Source organism: Cryptomeria japonica, chromosome 5 (assembly GCF_030272615.1).
Source record: "Cryptomeria japonica chromosome 5, Sugi_1.0, whole genome shotgun sequence".
NCBI classification, from domain to species: Eukaryota; Viridiplantae; Streptophyta; class Pinopsida; order Cupressales; family Cupressaceae; genus Cryptomeria; species Cryptomeria japonica.
Genome location: NC_081409.1, coordinates 25,303,015 through 25,325,335, shown reverse-complemented (window position 1 = coordinate 25,325,335; position 22,321 = coordinate 25,303,015). Strand labels below are relative to the sequence as shown.

General features: G+C 35.2%; 1 protein-coding gene across 1 annotated transcript; it reads right to left on the bottom strand.

Moving 5' to 3' along the window:
* Positions 1-2,507: 2,507 nt before the first annotated feature.
* On the bottom strand, positions 2,508-7,761 carry LOC131033682 (probable CoA ligase CCL5). Its single transcript, XM_057964961.2, has 6 exons — positions 6,617-7,761; positions 6,231-6,420; positions 3,583-3,728; positions 3,377-3,444; positions 3,066-3,168; positions 2,508-2,944 (listed from the first exon to the last, which is right to left on the bottom strand). Exons 1-6 carry the CDS (start codon positions 7,655-7,657, stop codon positions 2,831-2,833), a joined length of 1,662 nt encoding a protein of 553 aa, XP_057820944.2. The 5' UTR covers positions 7,658-7,761; the 3' UTR covers positions 2,508-2,830.
* Between the last annotated feature and the right edge of the window lie 14,560 nt (positions 7,762-22,321).

Here is a 22,321-nt window from a genome sequence, read left to right as displayed (position 1 = left end):
GGCGAAATTAAATCCTATACAGAAAGTTCTAATAAGTCCAAGGTATTAGTCATTACTTCATAGAATTTTGAACGAACAACATGTTATCAAAAAAGTGAAAAGTGAGTGTTGTCACATTGTTTGGAAGCGAGATACCCTGAATGAGCATATTTGAAAAAACATGTTGAATTACATAGAGCATTGATGACAAGGATGTAAAGAGAAAAAGCAAGGTGACAATCCTATCAAATGAATTTTTGTAAGGAAAATGGAAGAGAAAATATATCGTTGACAACCACTCTTGCATTAGCATCCATAAATCAACATGTTGATTTTCTCACAAATTTAAGACCAAAACCAAGTCATTTAACATTTAAAAAATGAAGGGGCAGTGAATGCAGTCATTTAGCACATGATATTCCAGAACGATGATGACATCTTAGTGTGTGCACTTGTACAATCTTCGCATGACAAGACACTAATTTCACTGCCATTATGTATGTCTTATTCATACCAGCTCAGATTCCACTCATTCTTATTCATACGTAATCAACCTTTTTTCTGCCACCTAACCTGGGCGACTCTTGAACCAAGCTCTGGAAAAAGAAAACACCCTCTTATTTTTATATTTTTGTCTTTTAATTCTACTGGAAATTTGGTACTTTTTGTGTTTTCCAGTTTGGATCTTTTTGTGTATTAACGCTACGAACCTTTTTTTTTTGGCTTTGAAACTTTAGTGGAAGTAGCTTTTCAATTGGTTCAGTCAATTCCTCTTCTGAGTTCTGAGTCGGTGGGTCAACATCTTGTTCCCCTAAAGACAACCTTTTTTCTGCCACCTAACTTGGGCGACTCTTGAACCAAGCTCTGGAAAAAGCAAACACCACCTTATTTTTATATTTTTTTCTTTTAATTCCACTGGAAATTTGGTACTTTTTGTGTTTTCCAGTTTGGACCTTTTTGTGTATTAACGGTACAAACCTTTTTTTTTTGGCTTTGAAACTTTCGTGGAAGTAGCTTTTCAATTGGTTCAGTCAATTCCTCTTCTGAGTTCTGAGTCGGTGGGTCAACATCTTGTTCCCCTAAAGACACGGCTTTTTAAAATGTGTGGGTCATTTTATAAATTTTTGAGGAATTAAAGGTCAGTAAAAATTTATTCAATCAACTTATAGTAGAAAAATAACATTATACATTTCTGTCTGTTTTTACTAAATGATTCAACTTGTGAGACAATTCTCAATTCTGGAGATAATTGTCTCTTATCCTCAATAGTTTATGGGCAATTATAATGATAGGTAGGAATTCTCATTTGTTTTTTCATTCTATGAGTTTTTTTTCAATATTTTGAATCAAAATTCGTGACTTAGTATTAGAAATTAGTTTTTTATATTGTATGAATTTTTTTCAATTTTTGAATCAAAGTTCATGATTCATTATTAGAAATTTTTATTTGTTTTTTATCATGAGTTTTTTTCAATGCTTTGAATCAAAGTTCATGATTAGTTATGAGAAAGTAGAGAGCAAGACAAGAAAAGATAAATGATTCAAACAAATGATTGTCAACAGATGAGGTAGTTTAAAAAAGAAGAGGAGAAAAGTCCATACAAGAATCTAGAAGACAAAGAGGATGGGGAAGATGATTCAAAAATTTTAAAGGTAGACTATCAATTTATTAATTGATAAAATTAGAATACCAATTAAAAAAAAAATCATAATTAAATGAGAAAAAAATAATTTAGATATATATACAATTTTACTTTTGATAATTTAAAATTTATAATAATAATAAACCAATAAAACAATAATAATATAAAAAAAAGACCATTCAAATCAAAATTATAATAGTTATATCAATAAAATAACAAATAAAAAATCGAGAAGATTCAAATATGAAAGAGAGAGCTACAAAGGAGAGGAAAGGGTCTAGAGAATAAGAGGAGGAAGTCATTTTCCCAATTACAGGGAACTCAAGAGGAGAGGAGAGGAGGGGAGATGGAGAAGGAAAATAGTTAAATAGGAAGATGCAAAAGGATGAGGAGATTCAAAGAAAGGATTTAAAAAAAAGTTATAAGAGGTGATACATGAATCATGGGCTTGGGAAGGATTTGACAGGGAAAGTGATTAGATTTTGAGGTAGGTTAACAAGGGTTCCTTAAAAAAATTAGATTTCAACCAGTATCACGGTTGAGATTGCCGGAATGTTGGTTGATGCTATTTTTCTTTCTAATTTTTTTTAATTTTTAAATTTCATTCATTTTAATGATAGACTAATAATGCACTATTGTGGAGATCATGTGGAAATCATATGCTACAATGAGATAGAGGCAGAGATAGAGGCAGAGTGTGGGAATCAAACGTAACCCACAATTGGATCTGGCGTATATTGTTTACAGCAGAGTAGCCTTCGGGCGATTTGGAACTGAACTACCAATTTAGTTAATCCAAAATTTCCATTTAAAATTGCTACCTCTGTGAAATTAATCTTACTCACTTTTTCTGGTAACTTGTCATAGCATTCATTGCACAAAATCTGAGCAGAACATTAGTATGCACTGCAAGCTATTTTTATTTGTATGGTGGAAAGGCTACAAAAATTTCTGCTCTGGATGCCGTAAGCATGAGTAATAGCAAATCTTGTCTAGATTTTCCTATGATGCTATAAGCAGGCATAAATGAAGAAACTCTAATCTTGGTCTTCATCATTACAGACCACAGATATATGCAGATACATAACCTGTTTGTATTTGCTACGTTCAGATGTTCCCTTCCCTGGCTCTATTTTCCTCTAACTAAAATGGTTATGCTTGCATGTTTTGCCAGCAAAAGGGAATCTGAATATTAAAATCTTTTGAATTCAAAGTCTTGATGCGGAAAGTTTGATCAAATCCTTTCTTAGTGTCTTTCCTGCTGCAGTTTTAGGAATCTCACTCACAAAAGCCACCCTGCGAACCTTCTTGTAAGGTGCCACCTGAAATGACACATTTTACTGATTATTTCACAGTACTAGAAGAGTTTGAAGGAAGTCATAAAATTCCAATTCAATATTGAGAAATCAAAACTCAGGTTTCAATATTTTCAAAGCAAATGACCTGTTTTGAAACAAACTCGACAACAGTAGCTTCAGAGAGTGTGCTGCCCTGTTTCCTTACGATGTACGCCATTGGAACTTGGCCTGCTTCTTTGTCCGGAAACCTACACCAAACATTTAACAATTTCAACGATCCCTTGTGCAACATAGAAACTCATGATTACCAATGTTGTTCTCGAGAGATTTTTCAGGAGTACAAAACTATTTAAATGGGAGTTGAATCAGGTATCAGCATTTAAGTTTGTTTATAAGAGATGGGTATTGTAGATGTTTCATGCTGTAAGTGAGAATGCAAAATCAATTCTTACTTACGGTATCACTGCGACATCAGCAATCTCAGGATGAGAAAGGAGAAGTGCTTCTAATTCTGCTGGAGCAACCTGTAAAGCAATGCCCAGAAATATCAAATCATCATGACTGTATTAATATGGATTTTCAGGTTTCACTGTTTCCAAGAGAGTACATTTCAAGTCAGATGCTAACGAGTCAATCGTACTGAAGGAAATGAAGCTTAATACCTGATAACCTTTGTACTTTATGAGTTCTTTGAGCCTGTCTACTACAAAGACATAGCCTTCATTATCAATGTAGCAGAGGTCGCCTGTACGTAGCCAGCCATTTTCGTCCATAGCTGAAGTAGTAGCTTCTGGATTGCTGAAGTAACCTGCAATTGAATGCAATATGTTATAGGTCTCGTGATCATGAAGATTCTCATGGGAATCTTTTGGTGATGTATAGAAAATGACCTTCTAGAGAGAATTCATATCTGCAAAAATTTTGGCTGCACAGAAATTGTGACTTTCATAGCATTTGAGTTGAGTTGATTTTCAGGGTTACTAGAATAAGCTTGTGAGCTTGGCAGCACTTGACCTTGTAAAAAAATCAAACAAAACGTAATAATGCAAAATTAAATAGAAAATGCTTTTAGACCAGAAAGAAATGTTTAGCCCGGAGAAATCTAAGAGATATTTAAGCAAATGAAATTGTGCATTGCATCTTATGCTTGCCGTTTCTCCTTTTCCCCATTCTATGAGACTGAATATCACTACTATAACCCTTGGCAGCCAAGCCCAATTGTTGAATGTGGTTTGCCGCTTCGCATTTACTCTTTTTATTATACATTTGTTTTTATGAGACAGTGAATATATGTATTTTCGAATTTTTTAGCCTGTCTTTTTAAAAAAAAATTAGTAAAAATTTATTAATCTACAGGAGAAAGTTACATATCAGAAATGTCCAGCAGTTCAACAAAGAACAATCAATTAATCAATCTTATCTTTCCAATTAATTGCTCAAACGTATGAGATAAATCTAGAGGCAAATGACCATGATCTGCAATATTCCAATCTTGCCGACGTTCAGACGCCCATTTGGCCAAACAATCTGTCACTCTTTTTCACTCATGGAAAATATGAGAAAAGGTAACAGAGTCGAAAGACCTACTTAGGTATAGGATTTGCCTAAGCCCCATAGCTAAATGCCAATTGGTAGCAACCAATTGCTGCACATTCTATATATTCACCAACACTTATGAGTTAGATTCATAGATAATCCACATCCAACCAAGGGAACAACCTCTCTCCATGAGTCAACCTTATAGTGATAGAAATTCTGTCTAGATGTTATTTTGAGTTTTTGCTATTTTCATTTATGTTTTAACGTAGTTATTTTAACTTCTTCATAATTTATGTTATTTGTAAAACAGCTTCAATGCGTCTATTTATTTCCACGATTCCACACATACTTAAAGATGAAACAGGAAAGATTCATTATTATATTAGAGAATGATTGAATTTTTGTGATAACAATTTTTTACTGTACTATTCAAAAAAAAATCTCATATAAAGATACTCCATATTATCTTTGCTCTCTATTTAATCTATTATTCTACACTACTTTTATCATACAAATTTATCAGACTTTTTCTCTACATTAAATTTAAGACCTCTTCTACACTAGGACATGACCCACCATTGTAGTAACTTAACTTGCAGCCTATAAATATTGCTCGTAATTTCTAAATTTTATTCAAGTTCCAGCTATTGCATTTTTTTATAGAATCCCTTGTTTTTGCTACATATTGGGTGGGGTCATGGGCACGATATTGCAATGAGGAGGACTAAAAACTTGGTCACACTCTTTTCATGTGACTGTTAGGCATCTGACAAATGCATTCCATTTTCATTAGATCACAAACTTAGCACGTGTTCACTGCAGTTTTGGGTCCCTTGTCTCATTAAACTCATGAATGAAAATTTTATTTCCAGAAGGCTGTTTCTCTTAGTCACATGCTTGAACACTCACATCTCCACTTGGGAGAGGCTACAATACAATCCAATGGAGGTAAGTGCATGTAAGGCTCTTGTTAGGTGTTTAGAGTAAATATTACGTTTTCAAAGTGAAGTACATCTAATTCACACCCACCCTAATGTGTTATTATGCTAATAGCCATTTCCAAAGGTATGCATTCTGCTAAGATTTACATGCGAGAGGCTTAAAACCATCATTTCTATGAGCTAACTTAAAAAATGGCTACTTGATCTAAAATGTTTTAAGACACAATCTAGAATTTCCAAGAGATTTAACCACTTAAACTAGATTCTTTTCCCTATTCATTGTCATCTCTCCTGTTATGACTTGCCTTGCTTTTAAGCTTTTATTCTTGTTTTTGTCCATTCATATTCTCTAGAACAAATTTAGATCTACAGGTTGCTTAATCATTCCATAATGCATCTTATTGTGATATCAAACCAAAGACGTACGAGAAGTTTATTGTGATGAACTGAAGTGGTAATCATCAGGCTCTAGTAAGGCACACTGAAGTGGTAATCATCAGGGCTTTAATAAGGCGAACTGAAGTGGTAATCATCAGGCTCTAGTAAGGCACACTGAAGTGGTAATCATCAGGGCTTTAATAAGGCGCCCTGTGGCTCAAATATGTAGGAGACCAGTTAGTTGTTAAGATTGGGAAAAGAACCGCATTCAAATCTGTACTCCCAAATTATCGGATTTTATGATAAAGGTGGGCTAAAAAGCCAAAAAAGTTAAACAATAGGGTAGTTCACAACTCTACAACAGAACACTCCGTATAGACTGAGGGACATATACCTTACCCACCATGAGAAAGAAAAATAATAGCATAGAGGAGGTAGAGAAATTTCCACACCTTTCATAATTGTTGGGCCCCGCAGCCACAACTCTCCCCTTTGATTCGGAGGAAGAGCAAGGCCAGAATCAGGATCCACTATCTTTGCATCTGTATTTGGGGACAACATGCCTGCTGTTCCATAGTGTCTACTCTCCTCTTGGGTGTCTGTGGATGCTCCTATTGCTGTTGTTTCTGTCAGCCCATAACCCTGGAAAAAAAATGTTGCCCCAATCAGAAAACAAAAAGAAGGCTCAAAGTTTTAAGGCTTCCAATACCCATAGAGTTAAAACCAAAAACAAAACATGGATGGTTTGAAATCTTCTTATCACATTCTTTCAGAATGTTGTAATCTACCAAAAATGAGGTTAAAAAAAAACCAAAAACAAGGAGGGCTAACAACTTACCTGCATTATTGTGATGGAGGGAAATTTAGAAATAAACTCTTCAGTTGACTCCTTGCTAAGGGGTGCCCCACCACAAAGCACAGAATGCAGAGACGTCAAATCATACTTTCTAGCAACCTCTGTTTTTGTCAGAGCCAGCAATATTGGAGGTACAAGAGGCAAATAGGTCACTCTGTACTTCTCAATGGCCCCAAGCATTTCCCCCAACTCAAACTTAGATAGCACAACAATAGTTGAACCAGAGGCCACCAGCCCACAAGCAAAAGCTGCAAGGCCATAGATGTGGAACATGGGCACAGTGCACAAAAAACTATTGTCGGAAGTGGTGGACAAGTTAAATCTGCTTATCAAAACACAGACCATGGATATGAGGTTTCTGTGTGTGGAGATGACGCCTTTGCTGAGGCCAGTGGTGCCAGAGGAGTAAAGCAAGGTAGCAGTGTCATCTTGCTTAATTGGGACATTGGGAGCTTTAGCAGGATCTGTTGCCATCAGGTCCACCAAAGACCTTGTAACAGAGGAATCGCCATTGTTGGTTGTTGCCTGACTGAAGCCTGGCATTGTTGATATCAGAACTATTGGTAGGTTGGCATCAGCCAATTTGTTTACCAGTTCTGATGTTACGAAGGCCAGCACAGAAGATGAGTCCTTCGCCTGCTTTGTGATCTCTGCAGCCGTGTTAAGTGGATTGGTGGTTGTGACAATAGCGCCCACAGACATAATTGCCATGCAGATGATGGGGAAGTAGACCGAATTGGGCGAGAGGAGGAGAATTACGTCGCCTTTCTTGATGCCCATGTCGGCTAACCCTGCTGCTAAGGATCTGACGCTGTTCCATAGCTGGGGGAAGGTGATTTTGTATCCTGTTGCAAAATCAATGAAAGCGATCTTCCCAGTGTGGGGTTGCTGCGAGACAAAAGCGGGGAGATTCAAGTACTCGTCTTGGGGAAGATACAGTGGTCTTCGCTTGCTGTAGTAAATAGAATTTGAGTTACAGTATCCCCTGCTAGGATCCACCGGTAGATCCATTATGGATGTCATAGTTACTTTTAACAATTAAAGATCTCTCTCAATCCTTCGACAAATTTATTCACCCAATACAAATGGCAAGGAAGAAAAATCGAAGGAAATCTGTCATGCCTCATCTATAGGGACTCCTTATGGCTGAGGTTGCCCATATAATTTGATATTTATATTTTTTGTGTGTACGGATCAGTCAACGGAGTTACGTGTTGACTTTGTTGAAAGTTTAAGAACGCGTTGCACGTGCTACATATGAGGAAACATATATAACAGAAATTGGTAGGTGAGAATGTTCCTGGAGAATATTTGGATTTTATTTATTTCTTATTTATTTTTGAATTTTTGATGGCCGTCCAGGAATGAAATGAAATTTGGATTTTATTTATTGATTTTTGTTTATTTTTGACTTTTTGATCGCTGTTCAGGAATGAAATGAGATTTGACAGCATAAAATCTGATTTTTTTTGGTATTGTAGAAGATTTGAATTCAGTATCATTTAGGTGTCTACAAAATAGATTGTCATTAAAATCTGAATTTTACTAGTCCAACATCTATAATTTTAAAATACTTTTATAGTTAAAATAGCATACCTATCTTTAGAGGAATATAAGTGAAGTCCCCTGAATAATATCATATTTGTTCATTAAGATATGATTATATTACTAACACTTGTATTGGAAGGAGTTGCATGGGTTGCACCAATACAAAATTATATATAAGTTAATGTGTTAGAGAGTACAATTTTTTATGTCCATAGAGGATATGCATAAAATATCTTAAAAAATGTTTTTTGACATGCTAATATGAGATAATGCCTCAAAATCAAAGAACTATATTTGAATAACTATTCGACAAGGATGAAGCATAACTATCATCTATCATTCAAATTAAATCATTAAAAAGTAATTGCTCATTTTCTTTTATACCTAGAGGTTTGAGTTTTTCCTGGTTCACTTATAAGGGTGGTTGTTTTTTTAATAAGTGGCAAGGGTTTATCAAGCGCTACAAAGTATTTAATGGAATCTAAGGCTGTACCACTTCTACATATTCATCTCACTCTGAAACCTTTTGTAGTTTTTTGCACAAATGAGTAGCAAACTCAGTGGAGTTTGTTTGCACAAATGAGTAGAAAACCCAATGGAGTTTGTTTTCACCTATTTAAAAATTGAATCTATATCATGCTATTAGCTAACGAGCATAGAAAAAAATATATAAGTAGGGAATGGAAATATTATGGAAATAATGGACTAATTGGGATGGACACTTGCTCATTGGATTTGGTAAATCAACATCTATTTCTACTCCTATATTGTGCAAAACCATATACATACAACAACAAAATAGGTATCTATAAAATTAGAACCAACAAAAGAAATGCAAATAACCAACCTCACTCATAGTAAAGGCTTTATTTATCAGCTTTATAATGATGATCGAATCCCAATATCATCATTGAATCCTAATGATAGATAATAAGCAAAACACTTAATTGTCCTTGACAACACAACAATATTCCATGGAAATTGTTTATTCAACCATTTTCATTAAAAAATGTGTAGTTCCAACTAATTAAACATTATTCAACTTGGAACTATATTTTATAGTTGTGGCTAGAAGAATTAATCAAAATTTATAATTTAAGAAAATGCTATTGTTCCACAACAAAAAATAATATAAATATGGATCAATATGTTTGATTGTTTTTGTTTATGTACATTTGAAATTTGATGTTTGTCTTTAGTATTGAATAAGAAAAATATTAAAATACTGCAAAATTTGTCATATAAAATGCAAATGTGTATGCATGAGACCTAAGTAGACACCAAATTAAAAAAAATTAAAGGTTCAATCCATTTTTATGAAGGTTTTTCATATTTTAAGAAATTTTATTAGGAACCTTCAGGTCACATGAAAAAGTTTGTTATTGGTGTTCTCAAACATGAGCGACTATAAAGAAATGTGAATTTACTATTTTTGCAATGTTTTATCTAAGAAATTTATCTAATAGTTGCATAAAATGGTTGATATATGTTTCAAGGCATGATTGAAAGAGATGGCTTAACAAATAGACATTTGGTTATGTGTAACTCTAGCTCTATAATATGCAACAAGGAAGCAGAAAGAACACACACTCAACAACATTTTTATATAGCTAACCAACAAAGTTAAGTGTAGTTAATTAAGTTGGCATAGGACATTAGCTTAATTATGAGGAACATATTGAGTATTTATTTTAACTATTTGACAAAGATATCAACAAATCACTTCATGAATGTATTAAGATTCTTCACACCCCTTCTTAAATATAGGTGAAATATATAGTGAGAAAATTTTATATTGAATAAATTCTCATATGAGAAAATGTTATTTTTTTAATATAATTTTCCTTTATGTTCCAATAATATACATGAATGTGGTCTATTTTTTAATATGAAGGTTAATTTTATTTATGAAATTTGATGACAAGAAATTAGATTTGAGCACATACATCTTTGTACTTGCGGCTTCAAAAGATTAACATTAATATATGTTAACCATGAAACATAAAATTTGACCATATTTTTGTAGAAGATGAAAAATTAGGGTTTCCACCACAAGAAGGATGAAAACCTCTAAATTTTTCTTGGGGACCTTTACATTAGGGAAAGATAGGAATTAGATAGATCTAGATTTTGATATGATTCCAGAGGTTTAAGTATGCCTCTTCTTTCCCTTGAGTTGAATTGATTTGTTGAAGATGCTGAAATTAGGACAAATAGGGTGAAATTGAAGTAAAAATGTGTGAACAGTGAGCTACAGTCGTCAGATCAAGACACGATCCTATATCTTAGGATTATAAGAGTATTTAGACCTGTTCCCAAAAAGATATCCTAATTTGTCGGGAACGGGATGGTGGTCGCTCTGGTCCTTCGAACTTTTCACACTCCAAGCGGGCATTGATTCGTCACTGTAAATAAAGTCGATTTTGAAGATTGCAACTTTGTACCTATTCTTGCACACACTAGAGAAGGGAAATAGGTTGGGAATAGGGGTTTACCTAAGTCAAACCCCAGTTTAGGAATTAAGCTTGAATGAAATATTGTAAATATTGAAATAAATAATGGAAAGTGTGTGAGGTGAAAAATGATGATGACAAACTATTAGAAAACCACAAAGATCCAACCACAAACAATCCTAGTCCTATAATAAAATATTCACCATACACCAATGAAGATACCTAAGAACATGCAAATCAACAAATTGAACAATATTACCATTCACATGCCAAGTAGGGTTTGATCTCAATTGTCTCCTATCTCCATTGATCTTGTTTGATATATTTGCTCTTAGATTTTGTATGTGCACAAGAGATCAACAAAGAACAGATTGTGGTTGTGATTAGGGTTGATAATGATGAGAGTATCCTCTTATATATAAGACACTTTAGAAAATGGAGGGATAAGATTAAGAGGTGAAAAGATAAATGGTTAGCTAGGATTAAAGGGTAGGTAGAGGAAATAATAAAATATGAAGGGGGTAGGTAGAGGAAAATTAAGAGATAAATGACATGTGTCATGAAGGAAAAAGCTAATGAATTAGTTAAATAAATAAAGATTTATTTAATTAATAGAAGAAGTGGGGACCAATTAAATAAATAAAATATTTATTTAATTTAAGGAAAGATAAATTAATTAAATAAAAATATGTATTTAAATGAGGAAAGGGCTAGAAGAGGCTAAATGAATTAATTAAATAAATAAAAATTTATTTAACTAATAGAAGACAAGATGAAATAATTAAATAAATAAAATATTTATTTAATTAAACTAGGACAATTTTGGGTGTCTACATTTTGCCCCTCTTTGAGACAATGCAACTTGTCACGTTGGCTCAAAGAAGATAAAATAAATTGATACAAAGTTTCCCTAAGACAAGAATGATATGCCCCCTCGAGAGATTGGATTGAAAAAAATGCAGACAATCTCTCGATAAGAAAGAAAGGCTAGAAAGGACTAACATGATAGCCTGTTACAAGGTCAGGCAAGAAAAAGTCTGACTAGGGAGGGAGGAAACTGACACAACAGACTAGGGTTAGGCACTCTATATATGCAAGCTAAAAGAAAAACATCCTCATTTTGTATCCATAACACTCAAGAGATCAGAGCAGAGTAGAGCACCTAGAGAGTAGTTAACAGTACAAGAGAGATGATAGAGAGGATCCACAGATTCGATCACATCCAATGACTCCAACAACCAGATGACACATTGGGTGAGTCGGTAAGTACCCTGACCTTGCTTCGTACGTTTTTGCATTTATGACACATTTAATGCATTTTAGGTCTAGTTATGCAAAAACGTGGAATCAATATTTAGGTCAAAAATGCGTTTAGGTTAGGTTTGAGCACATATGCATAAAACATGTGAGTTTAGGTTGAATTTGCATACGTATATGAATGCAATCGTGTATGTGTGCATGTATGGTTGCGTCTATGAGATATGGGCATGTATGTATCTTAAAGGGATGCATGTATAGAGCAACGCCGCGTTTGTGATTAACAAGCATGTCAGTAATGCAAAAGCACATCTAGGTTTGACAGTGTCGCGTCTGTGTCGATAAAGCACGTCTGTGATGCCAAACTACGCATAGGATATATAAAATCGTGTTTGCATTGCATAAACATATCTATGTCTAGAAAAAGGCCAAAATTGACAGTTGTGTGATTGACATACATTGTTAATTGGATAAACTGTTGAGAGGACTCACTCAAACATGTGCCCTAGGGAAGACAAACTGGAAACAAGGCTAGAATTGACAATTCTGCGATAAACATATGTTGCCAATTGGATAAGATGCTGAGAGGATGCACTCAACAGGTGCCCTAGAATAGGTAGGTTTGCTAAGTTGATTATAGGATAAACCGTTGAATTGATAAAATCCGGCGAGTGCTTTAGCAAGATAGGATATAGTGTAATGTGACAAACATATACACTAGGATGCAACACCATGTGATAAACATAAGCACTATGATAATGCCTAATGATTAGCACAATGGGATAGACATAGGTACCACTACATCTGCAAGAGGGGGCCAACAAAATGATCCAGGGGCTAGGCCTTCGAGTGCTCAGTTTCAATTGAGGGTCTACCAGCTCTGTGAGAGGGTCTTCATCATAGCTCTCTTGGATCCCATTTTGTATCAGTTTTATTGTATGATGATATAGACACCTTCAGGTGATTCTGTATCCACATGATATTTTGACATCATCTCATCATGACACTGATATATATATATATATATGAGATGACCTATCCTTGCAACGATTATATGCATGTGTTCTTATGTGATGCTTTTATATGCTTTATGATGAGATGATACAGTCTATGTATGCATGTGTTATTATGATTCTATGATGCTTATTATGATGAAATGAGATATGTATATGATGTGATGCATTGGTTTTTGTGTTTTTTTTTAATTGTATGCATGATGCAAATTTATATGTACTAATGCAAATGAATGTATGATAATGATGTTCTATGATCACTTACATGATGTTATGCACTATATAAATGATGAAATGCATTATTTTTATGTTGTTATATGTATTCTATATATGAGAGTGCAAATGAATGGATTGTATGCAAATGTTTATATGAAATACTAATAAGTGGTGTGTGCAGGATGTGATTATTATTATGATTTCTATATGCATGTAATGAGAGTTACTAACATGTGATGGTGTAGATGAACACTACATGAGATGGAAATATTTTTGGCGTGTCATTATACTTAGTCATGTGATAGCAAGCTACATGGATTCCAAAAGGGATGATGGAGGACAAACGGAAAAATAGGGCGATGGAAGATAGAAGATATGGAGGTGAAAAGAGCTTATTGTACTATTATCATCATTGAGCTTTATTATAGAAAATAAGTTATGACTATCCGGGTATAGATTCAACCTAGAAAGTCATTGTACCTATTTGCATGGAGATCATACAATCACAAACAAGGAATGCCCTAGTTCACACTACACACATAATGTCCTCATATCCTTGGACAAGTCATAGTATTACTAAGAGACAATCCACAACCAACAAAATAGGTGAACATACCCCATCCCCGCCTTTCTAGTCAAAGACATCCTGGAGATATAATCTCTAGTTAGAGACATCCTAGAAAAGCTAAAATACATGTCACCAAAAGATAAAATCAAAAGAAAACCAAGACTTGACACCAACATAAACTGTAATCCTCAAGTTATTTGTGTTTCTTGCCGCATATGTTAACATGTTTGATCTGCTCACACTGTTGTTTTCCTGATAAAGGACAAATAATACTGAAAAACCAATGTCGTTGCCAAAGTCTGCTGAAAGATTTGATTTGTTGAAAGCCCACTGTTGATTGCATTCTCATCTAAAACTAACTAAATCCATTAAACTAATACTTTTATTGCGGAGAAGAATGAAACTTTATTGTGGATTGGCGATACAAATGATCTTTTATTGTGGACTATACATGAAAAGAAGGAGGAATGAAAAGATGATGCTCCTCAAAATATGTGATGCTTAGGGTACCACTTCGATCACTAGAATTAGGATTTTGCCCCAGTTACAAATTGGACTTGATTTATTGATGCAGGAGCATCCCCGGTCTATGAGAAATCTTGCATCAACCAAAAATATTTCCTTTCAGTTTAGTTCTTGTTTAGTTCAGTGTGCATTTTTTTGTGTTCCTACCGGTAGGTGCCGGTCATTGCTTGCTTTTCATTGCAGATCCTATTTTCAGTTTCCAGGCTGGTTCATATGCTTAATTCTAGATTTTCAGTTCATTTGGATTCTTTTCCGACTAGTTATCGCTCTCGGTTGACTGTTTCTGGGTTCCAAGATGGTTCTTGTGCTTACCGCTTGGTCTTCCTTCATTTTTGGAGTAGTTTCTTGGCATGTGGATCTATTTGGGGTCTTGTCCAATGTTCTTTGGCATGTGGTTGACCTTCCTCTTGATCCACATTTCTTAGTTGTTGTTTTTTGGAAGAATTTATTTCATTCTTAGGGCCGACCTAGTTACACGTTTCATTTTCCTACATTGGTAAATGTAATCTTTTGTGGGCGACCCAGATATGTTCTGGAGGGTATATATAGGGTATTATGAAATCATTTGTAGGACATAGGAAGTAGAAATTAGAATAAGGATTGAGATTTGTGATTAGTGCTCTGGTTGATTCTGAGAGTCCCAGATGGATTGTATCTGGCTTGTAGCCTGCATGTAATTGGTTGACTACTGGATGTTCTATGATGATTGTATGATGATAACCGGTTGGTTGTCGGAGGTTCTAAGACAATAATATGATCTATTTATGTAATCTTGCTATGTTTTCTTGTTGCTTTCGTCGTGTTACTCTTGCTGCATAAGCCGGTCAATTCTCTTTTGAGGGTTTACCGGTTATGGATGCATCATTTATTATGGAAGGAAAGGGTGAAAAGGGGTTTATTATGAATGACAAACCAATATTAGGTAGATTAATAACAAGCCATGATGGGAATGGGTAAATTTATTGCGAAATGAAAGATTGTGAGTGTGTGCAAAGTGAAAGGGTGAGATTGAATTCTGAAGGTTCAGAGGGAGGAGCAATGTCTCTACTCATGGCCCGGTTTTCACCATGGTACTTGCCCAAGGCACCATTGAAGTGGTTTTCACCATTGGACGAATTTATTTCTCTTTACTTTTTTCGATGATTTTTTTTTTTTTTGTATTTTTGATATTGGGATACTATGAAAAACTATGTATAAAACCTGCGAAGGTGCATGTCGTTGATAGGATCCTCCAAAGGTTCTCCATCTAGTGTTGAGAGCTGATATGCACCTGGTCCATATTATACAATGATGACATAAGGGCCAAGGCAATTTGGTTCAAACTTACCTTTCTTTTCTCTCTCCTGCTGATTCTTAGCATTCTCTCTTAGCACTAAGTCACACACCTCAAATGTGCGAGGCTTTAACTTGTGATTAAAGTTGCATCGTTCCTTGATTGAATGATGTGTATCTTCATTGATTGTCTTCCTTGATGAAGGAACTAAAGTAGAATTACTAATGTGTGAACAACGTAGGCCCATATGTGTGTCACTTAAAGAAGTTTGGGCATCTCCGATAACAAAGTTCTTCAAGGAAGTTCCATTAAAGGTCCATTGATATGATATACCGCCAAAAGGGGATGGATGTGTGGAACAAGTGGATGAGGGATGAAGGCTTATGATTGCAAAAAGAAGTAAATGTAGCATGACATGATGGAGACTTAGGATCAAAAAGTATATCTTTTGACTTGAAATTTTATAACTTTTGCCCCCAGTTATTTTTATATTAGGGGAGATCAACTCTTGTTATTTTTTTTCATAGGATTTTTATCCTCCACTTTGATTTTTGCAGATTCCAATAAATTTTGATTTTTATTTGGATTGAAAGACTTCTCTTTATTTTTGACTTTTAGATTTTTCTTTTCAAAGCTTGATTTTTGATCCCTAATAAGTAAGGGCTTTTGTAATTCTTGTTGATCCAAGTCTAGAAGTGAAGTGGAAATGGAATGAGTAGATGAAATGGTAAGGTTATATGAGTTCTCAAGAGGGATGGCAATATATTCAATAGATTCTTCGTTGGAACCACTCTTAGGACTATTGATATCAAGAGCTAATTGCACCACTAGAGGAGATTTGCATTCAAACTTAGTAGCCACAACACTAGGTGGCCCACACCCAATTCCTGGGCAATGCAAATTGTTTGCGGGCTGCTCCTCATGTCGACTAAATGTCTTAGGAGATAGTGGGAGTTGATCAACATGAAAGATATACTCACCACATCCCATGTCCTTAACCTTGAACTTATATTTTAGCTCTACTTGCTTTGATGTAGAAGATTCCAAAGACTCGGGACCAACATATGTTGATGAAGGAATAGAATCTCAATTGACTAGAACTATTATTTTTGGTCTTGGTCGCAAGTTGTTACAATATATAAATGGATTTGGATCACCTTTGACTATCACTTCAACTCCATTGTGAGGAAATTTTATACATTGATGATATGTTTATGGTACTGCTCTCATCTCATGAATCCACATACGTCCCAAAAGTATATTGTATGTGATATATAAATCAAGGACAAGTGACAAACCACATCCTTTGTAACTGATCCAACACTTAAAGGAAAGGTGACTATTCCTTTAGATGAGCGTTCTTCATCATCATATGCTTTGATAACGATTTTATTTCTTGAATCCACAACTTGTTCAGAGTATCCCAATTGTTTAATAGTATTCAAGGTACAAATGTTCATATTTGCTCCTCCATCTATCAAGACTCGTTTGATGCGGTTTCTATGGAGAAAGGCTTCAATATGGAGAGGTGCATTGTGTGGTTGGCATATGGATGCATCATCGGCTTTTGTAAGTGTAAGGCAATGTGGATTAGAAAGATATCCCACCATGGCTTGAAATTGGTCCATGTTTAGATCAATGGGTACATAGGTCTCTCTCAATTCTTTGTCAAGAATAGCCTTATGTGAAGGGGATATATGCAAAAGCTCAAGGATGAAAATGAGGGCGGTTGTCTTCCCTAACTGATCTACAAGGTCATACTCATTTTTGGTAGATGGTGAGGTTGTGGTCTTGGATGGAGCACCTTGCAAGTTGAATTTACCTCGACCGGTTGTGACATTACACTCAGAGGTTGATGACGATGATGGTCTGATGCCTTTGAAAACAACTTTACTCCTTTGGGTAGAACCTTTGGGAGTTTTTTCCTTTATAATAATAGTAGAAACATGATTGTCCATTGAAATGTGGTTAACAATATAATCATAGGACATCTTAGTGTAATTAGCTTGATTATCTGTTTTGGCTTTTCCTTTATCATGTTTAGGGAATGGTTCCTTAAACATCGCATGTTCTTCATTGGAACTGTGACCATCAACTTCTATGTCGCCCTTGTCAATAAGATCTTGTATTATGTTCTTCAATCTATGGCAATTGCTAGTCTTATGCCCTTTGCTCTTGTGATACTCACAAAACTCATCATCATTCCACCATGTAGGTTTCACTTTTGGTCCATAAGGTGGATTGTCTAGTATTGTTATAAGCTTGTTTGCAACCAATTTCTTAAATGTTGTCTCAACTGGCTCTCCCAATGGAGTGTATTTTCTTGGAGGCTTTGATGGCCTTTGAGAATTCACTTGATTATTCAAATTGGATGAACTTGCACCGGGAAAAGTCATCTTTGGTTTCACCATATTTGCATCTACTACGCCATCATTGACAGTGTTCTTGTTCTTGTTCCAAAAGTAGGGTTTATCTTTCCCATTTTATTCTTATTTGTTATCCTTGAATAGCTTAATGATGCCTTGTTCAATAAGGAATTTCTCTGCTGCCAATCCTTTTTCAATGACTTCCTTAAAAGTGGACAAACAAGCTTTTCTTAGTTCATATCCAATATCCTTGTTGACATTTTGAGTAAAAATTTCCACCATTTGTTTTGTAGGATATCACAAGAGCATCGACTAGCAAGACTTCTCCATCGTTGTAAGAATGAAGCAAAGAACTCTCCATTTTTCTATTTGGTATTGCACAAAGTAGTCACTAACACATCTTTTTCAATACTGTATGATAAATGTTGTATGAAATCTTTTGCTAAATCACTCCATGACTTAATTCCAGGTGAGAGTTGAGAAAACCATTCCATAACTTGTCCACCTAAACTTTGTGGGAACAACCTCATCAAGTATGTTTCTTCTCTTGCTACCTCAATGCAAGATGTGAAAAATTCTCTTATGTGTGCCTTAGGATTTCCCTTGCCTCTATACTTATCAAACTTTGGTGTCACGAAATGTGGAGGAAATGGAGGCATTGGAATACTTTTTTTTCAAATGGATAAGGAAATATGTCTTTCATCATATATTATTTCTTTGGTGCATTCATGTTTTCCATTTGTTTTTGCAAATGCTTGATTTGTTGTTGCATGTCATTCTTAGGTGGTGTCTTTTCTCTTTGAGTTAGTCCCATTCTTGAGCCACCAAGCGGAGGAGGAGGGATATAATGCATGTATGGATGATATTGGTCATAGATGTGCTCATATGGTGAAGGAACATAGTTGTAGGTAGTATATGGACCACTTGGTATGGTATTATAATGATGAGCACTAGGTCTAGGCCAATTGTACATGTCATGACCATGAGAACTAGAGGTATCATAAGAATGATCTTGAGTATTGTCCCCAAATCTCACATGGGGTCTCCTCGTGTAATGATTATGAATGTTCCCTTGAGTATAATTGTATGCATTGGTATAATATTGGTTGTTATGATGGGTATGAGCATGTGTATTTCTCCTCCATGCAAATGGTCGACCACGGGATTGTTCATGAGAATCTCTAGTAAAATTGGTGTGAGTATGGGTGTTGGTAACTTTTGGTTTTTGAAATAAGGATGAGGGTGACTTAGGCACAAAACGTTCTCTCCTATTACCACCATTATTTCCTCTAGGATTTGCATTTGTTTGATTCACTTGATTAGGATCCTCCTTTAGAATTTGTGACATATCAAAATGATGAGGTAGCTTTGTTCCACTTTGAGCCATGACTTGAAAGAAGTATTGTCTATATCTTCTCATGATTTCTTCAACCAATCTATTGAACCTTGGAATTATAATAGTCTCTTCAATGTCTGCGGAAGTAATAGATGCATTGTCATTTTCATTGTTGTTCTCATTATCATTGTCTGGTATATTATTGTGACTCTCAAATGGATTGTAAAATTCATCTCCATCAAACTCATAGGTACTCATGTTGAGAGATCTTAGAGATTCCTCGACTTTTGTTCTAGACCTTTGTGAACGGGTTTCAACCATGAACTAAACCTTGGCTAAAATGAGAGATGGAAGAAAATGTCAACACTATGGGAGACCAAGAAGGAATATGAGATAGAAAGAATCTAAGGTTGTCTTGCAATGTCCAAAAGTGTAAGTCCAAGATAAGTGCGATCTAAAGTAAGGTGTGGCTTCGAAAGAGATGATAGATTTCTTGATGAGGTAGTTTGAACCTAACTAAAGAGAACCAAGTGAGACCCTAAGATTATAGATATGATATGGGAACGACCTAGTGATATGTTGTAGTATGTTTGAAAGATATGATTAGGACAACAAAGCAACCTTTTGACTCTAGCTTGAAAGGTGTGTATATGCAAATGGGTGAAAATGGTTGAAAATGTATGACAAGGTTAAGGACTAATTGAGTAAAGATGAAGCCCTAAAGGAAGCTTCCTTGGAAGCTCTTTTGATTTCAAAATGTAAGCACGTTTTTCTTTGCAACTTTTGCAAAATTTTCTCCTCTGAAACATAGACACGTTTCTGCCTTGCGCAAATGTTGTTTTCCTTAGGATTGATAATTGTTTTCTGCACAAATGCGACTTTAAGCAACCCCGACATAATTTAAAATCATAGACGTAGTTTTATATGTCACAAACGCGATTTATGTTGTTTTTGACAATGTTCACTCTCTAATACACAAATGCGTTTTGCCCCACGGAGATGCAATTTCTCTACACAGACACAATTTTTAACTATCACAAAAGTGATTTTTGTTGTTTCTGACAATGTTCACTCTCTTATACACAAACATGTTTCTACCCTATGCAAATGCGGTTTCTCTACACAAACACAATTTTTAACTGTCACGGATGCGGTTCTGAGAAAATTTTATGAATTTGTCCAAATGTGTAATTGTTGAATGTGACCAGATCTTGATGTTGAATGTCTTGTGGCAATAAAATACAACAAACAATGAAGACACAATTTATGAAGGTGTTTTTGTCAAAATTGATCATAATGTGTATGTCCAATAGGCCAAATCAACCCAATTTCCATGGGTCTAGCACAATCGAAAACACATCAAAAAGTTCTTAGCCTAGGTCAATGTTCTCATGGCGGTAACTTCAGCCCACAACGTGGAATATCCGTTGGCTCAAGTGTACGGACACCTTGAGGGGTGTGTTCATTAATTTTTCCTTTTTCATGAGTGAATAGTTAGGGGCCTCTAGGACTAGAAGGATGAACCTATCACCCTCTCCTGGAAAGCTACAAGTAACTAATGGTAAGCCGAGGATTTCTATCTCATCTCACGGGAGCCTTATGGTGAGTATATTGGGGGGAAAACCAGTTATCCCCTTGCACTAAAATTATCATGATGTTTGGTCAAAATAGGGTGTGGGCCACTACTCTAAAGGTGTCGAGTCATGTTATGAGGCATTTGGTGGCTATACATGTGACATTTCGCTCAAATTAATGAGGCCTCCCAGTCTACAAAGGTTACACTATAGTTTTTTACGCGTCACATGGATACTATGGGAGACTAATGTCGATATAACACATCGACACCAGGTGATAAGGGACTTTTGTCTAAAACCACAATCTTTTATATAGCAGACCAGAACAAAATACCGCTTGGGTCATTCCCTCTCACAAGATAGGAGGTAGGCCCTCTAAAAGAAAATAACAATTTCTCTTACACCCAAGGTCCAATGGAAGGTGAGGGGAGAGGATAATTTTGTTATTACCTTTAGGGTTCTAATCTAAACGAAAGCGTGCCAAAATCACAAGACACTTCAAGCAAGTTAATTAACCCTCAACAAACAAAGAAAAGATCAATGAAAACATGTGAGTATAATTAATCTAGGAAATGAAATGCAAAGATATAAACTAAAAATTACCCCTGCAACAAATGATTAGTAGTTTTTGATAATCACCCCCACCTGCAAGCACACTCGTTAGGATAATTTTAGAAAAATCCAAATCCAAATGTGAAAAAGGGGGCCTTTGACAATACGTTTCTATTTGAACAACTGCACCACTTTGTTAGTCCAAGCAAGGGGTTATGACAAAAATAAATCGAAATGCAGAATTAAACCTAAATGGAAAAAAAAAGACTAAATGGAAAAATCCAGATGCAATTATACCTAACATAAACGCGGAAAGACCTAGATCTAAAATCTGCAAATTGGAAAATTACAATAAACCACATATACAATATAAAATGGCATAGACATGGAAAGAAATGATGCAGATGTGGAAATAAAATGTAGACGTGAAAATATGATGCAGACTTGGAAAAATTCGATGCAGATGCGGAAATAGAACACAGACATGGAAAGTTAGACAAAAATGTAGATGCAAAAAGAAGATTTGTAAACACGATTTTGTTTGTAATCGTCATTGATTCAGCCTACAGGTGTAGTGTCATAAATTGTAGACCCTTGCTAGGGTGGTACAATTTCACACTTTGGTTAGCACCCGCCTTAGTGTGTCTTGCATATTGCATTTCTAATTTCCCTTTAAGCATTTAATTAATTAATTTAATTAAATCTAAAGTCATATTTCATCACTTGATACATCATAAAATTGGGCCCTTTACCCTAAGTCTGCCCCTTTTTATTTTATTCCTCATATAAATCATTTAATCATAAAACCTAATTATGTCCTATTTCAACCTTTAAGGCCTGATTTCGCATATCAAAATACCTCCAAATCAGCTGTCACTTTGGGATTCACTCTAATATCACCATATCTAACGACCTTGAAAATTTGGTGAAAAGTTGGCCGGACCATGACGGGAGTGCACATGGTCCTCGACTTTTTTCTTGAAATTTTGGGAGCACAATTCTATGA

Coding starts and splice junctions, on each gene's coding strand:
- LOC131033682 (XM_057964961.2), bottom strand. CDS start 7,657: ATGACATCCATAATGGATCTACCGGTGGATCCTAGCAGGGGATACTGT. Junction 3,729..6,230: donor GGGCCCAACAATTATGAAAG/GTGTGGAAATTT, acceptor ATTCAATTGCAG/GTTACTTCAGCAATCCAGAA. Junction 3,169..3,376: donor GCTGATGTCGCAGTGATACC/GTAAGTAAGAAT, acceptor TGTTTGGTGTAG/GTTTCCGGACAAAGAAGCAG.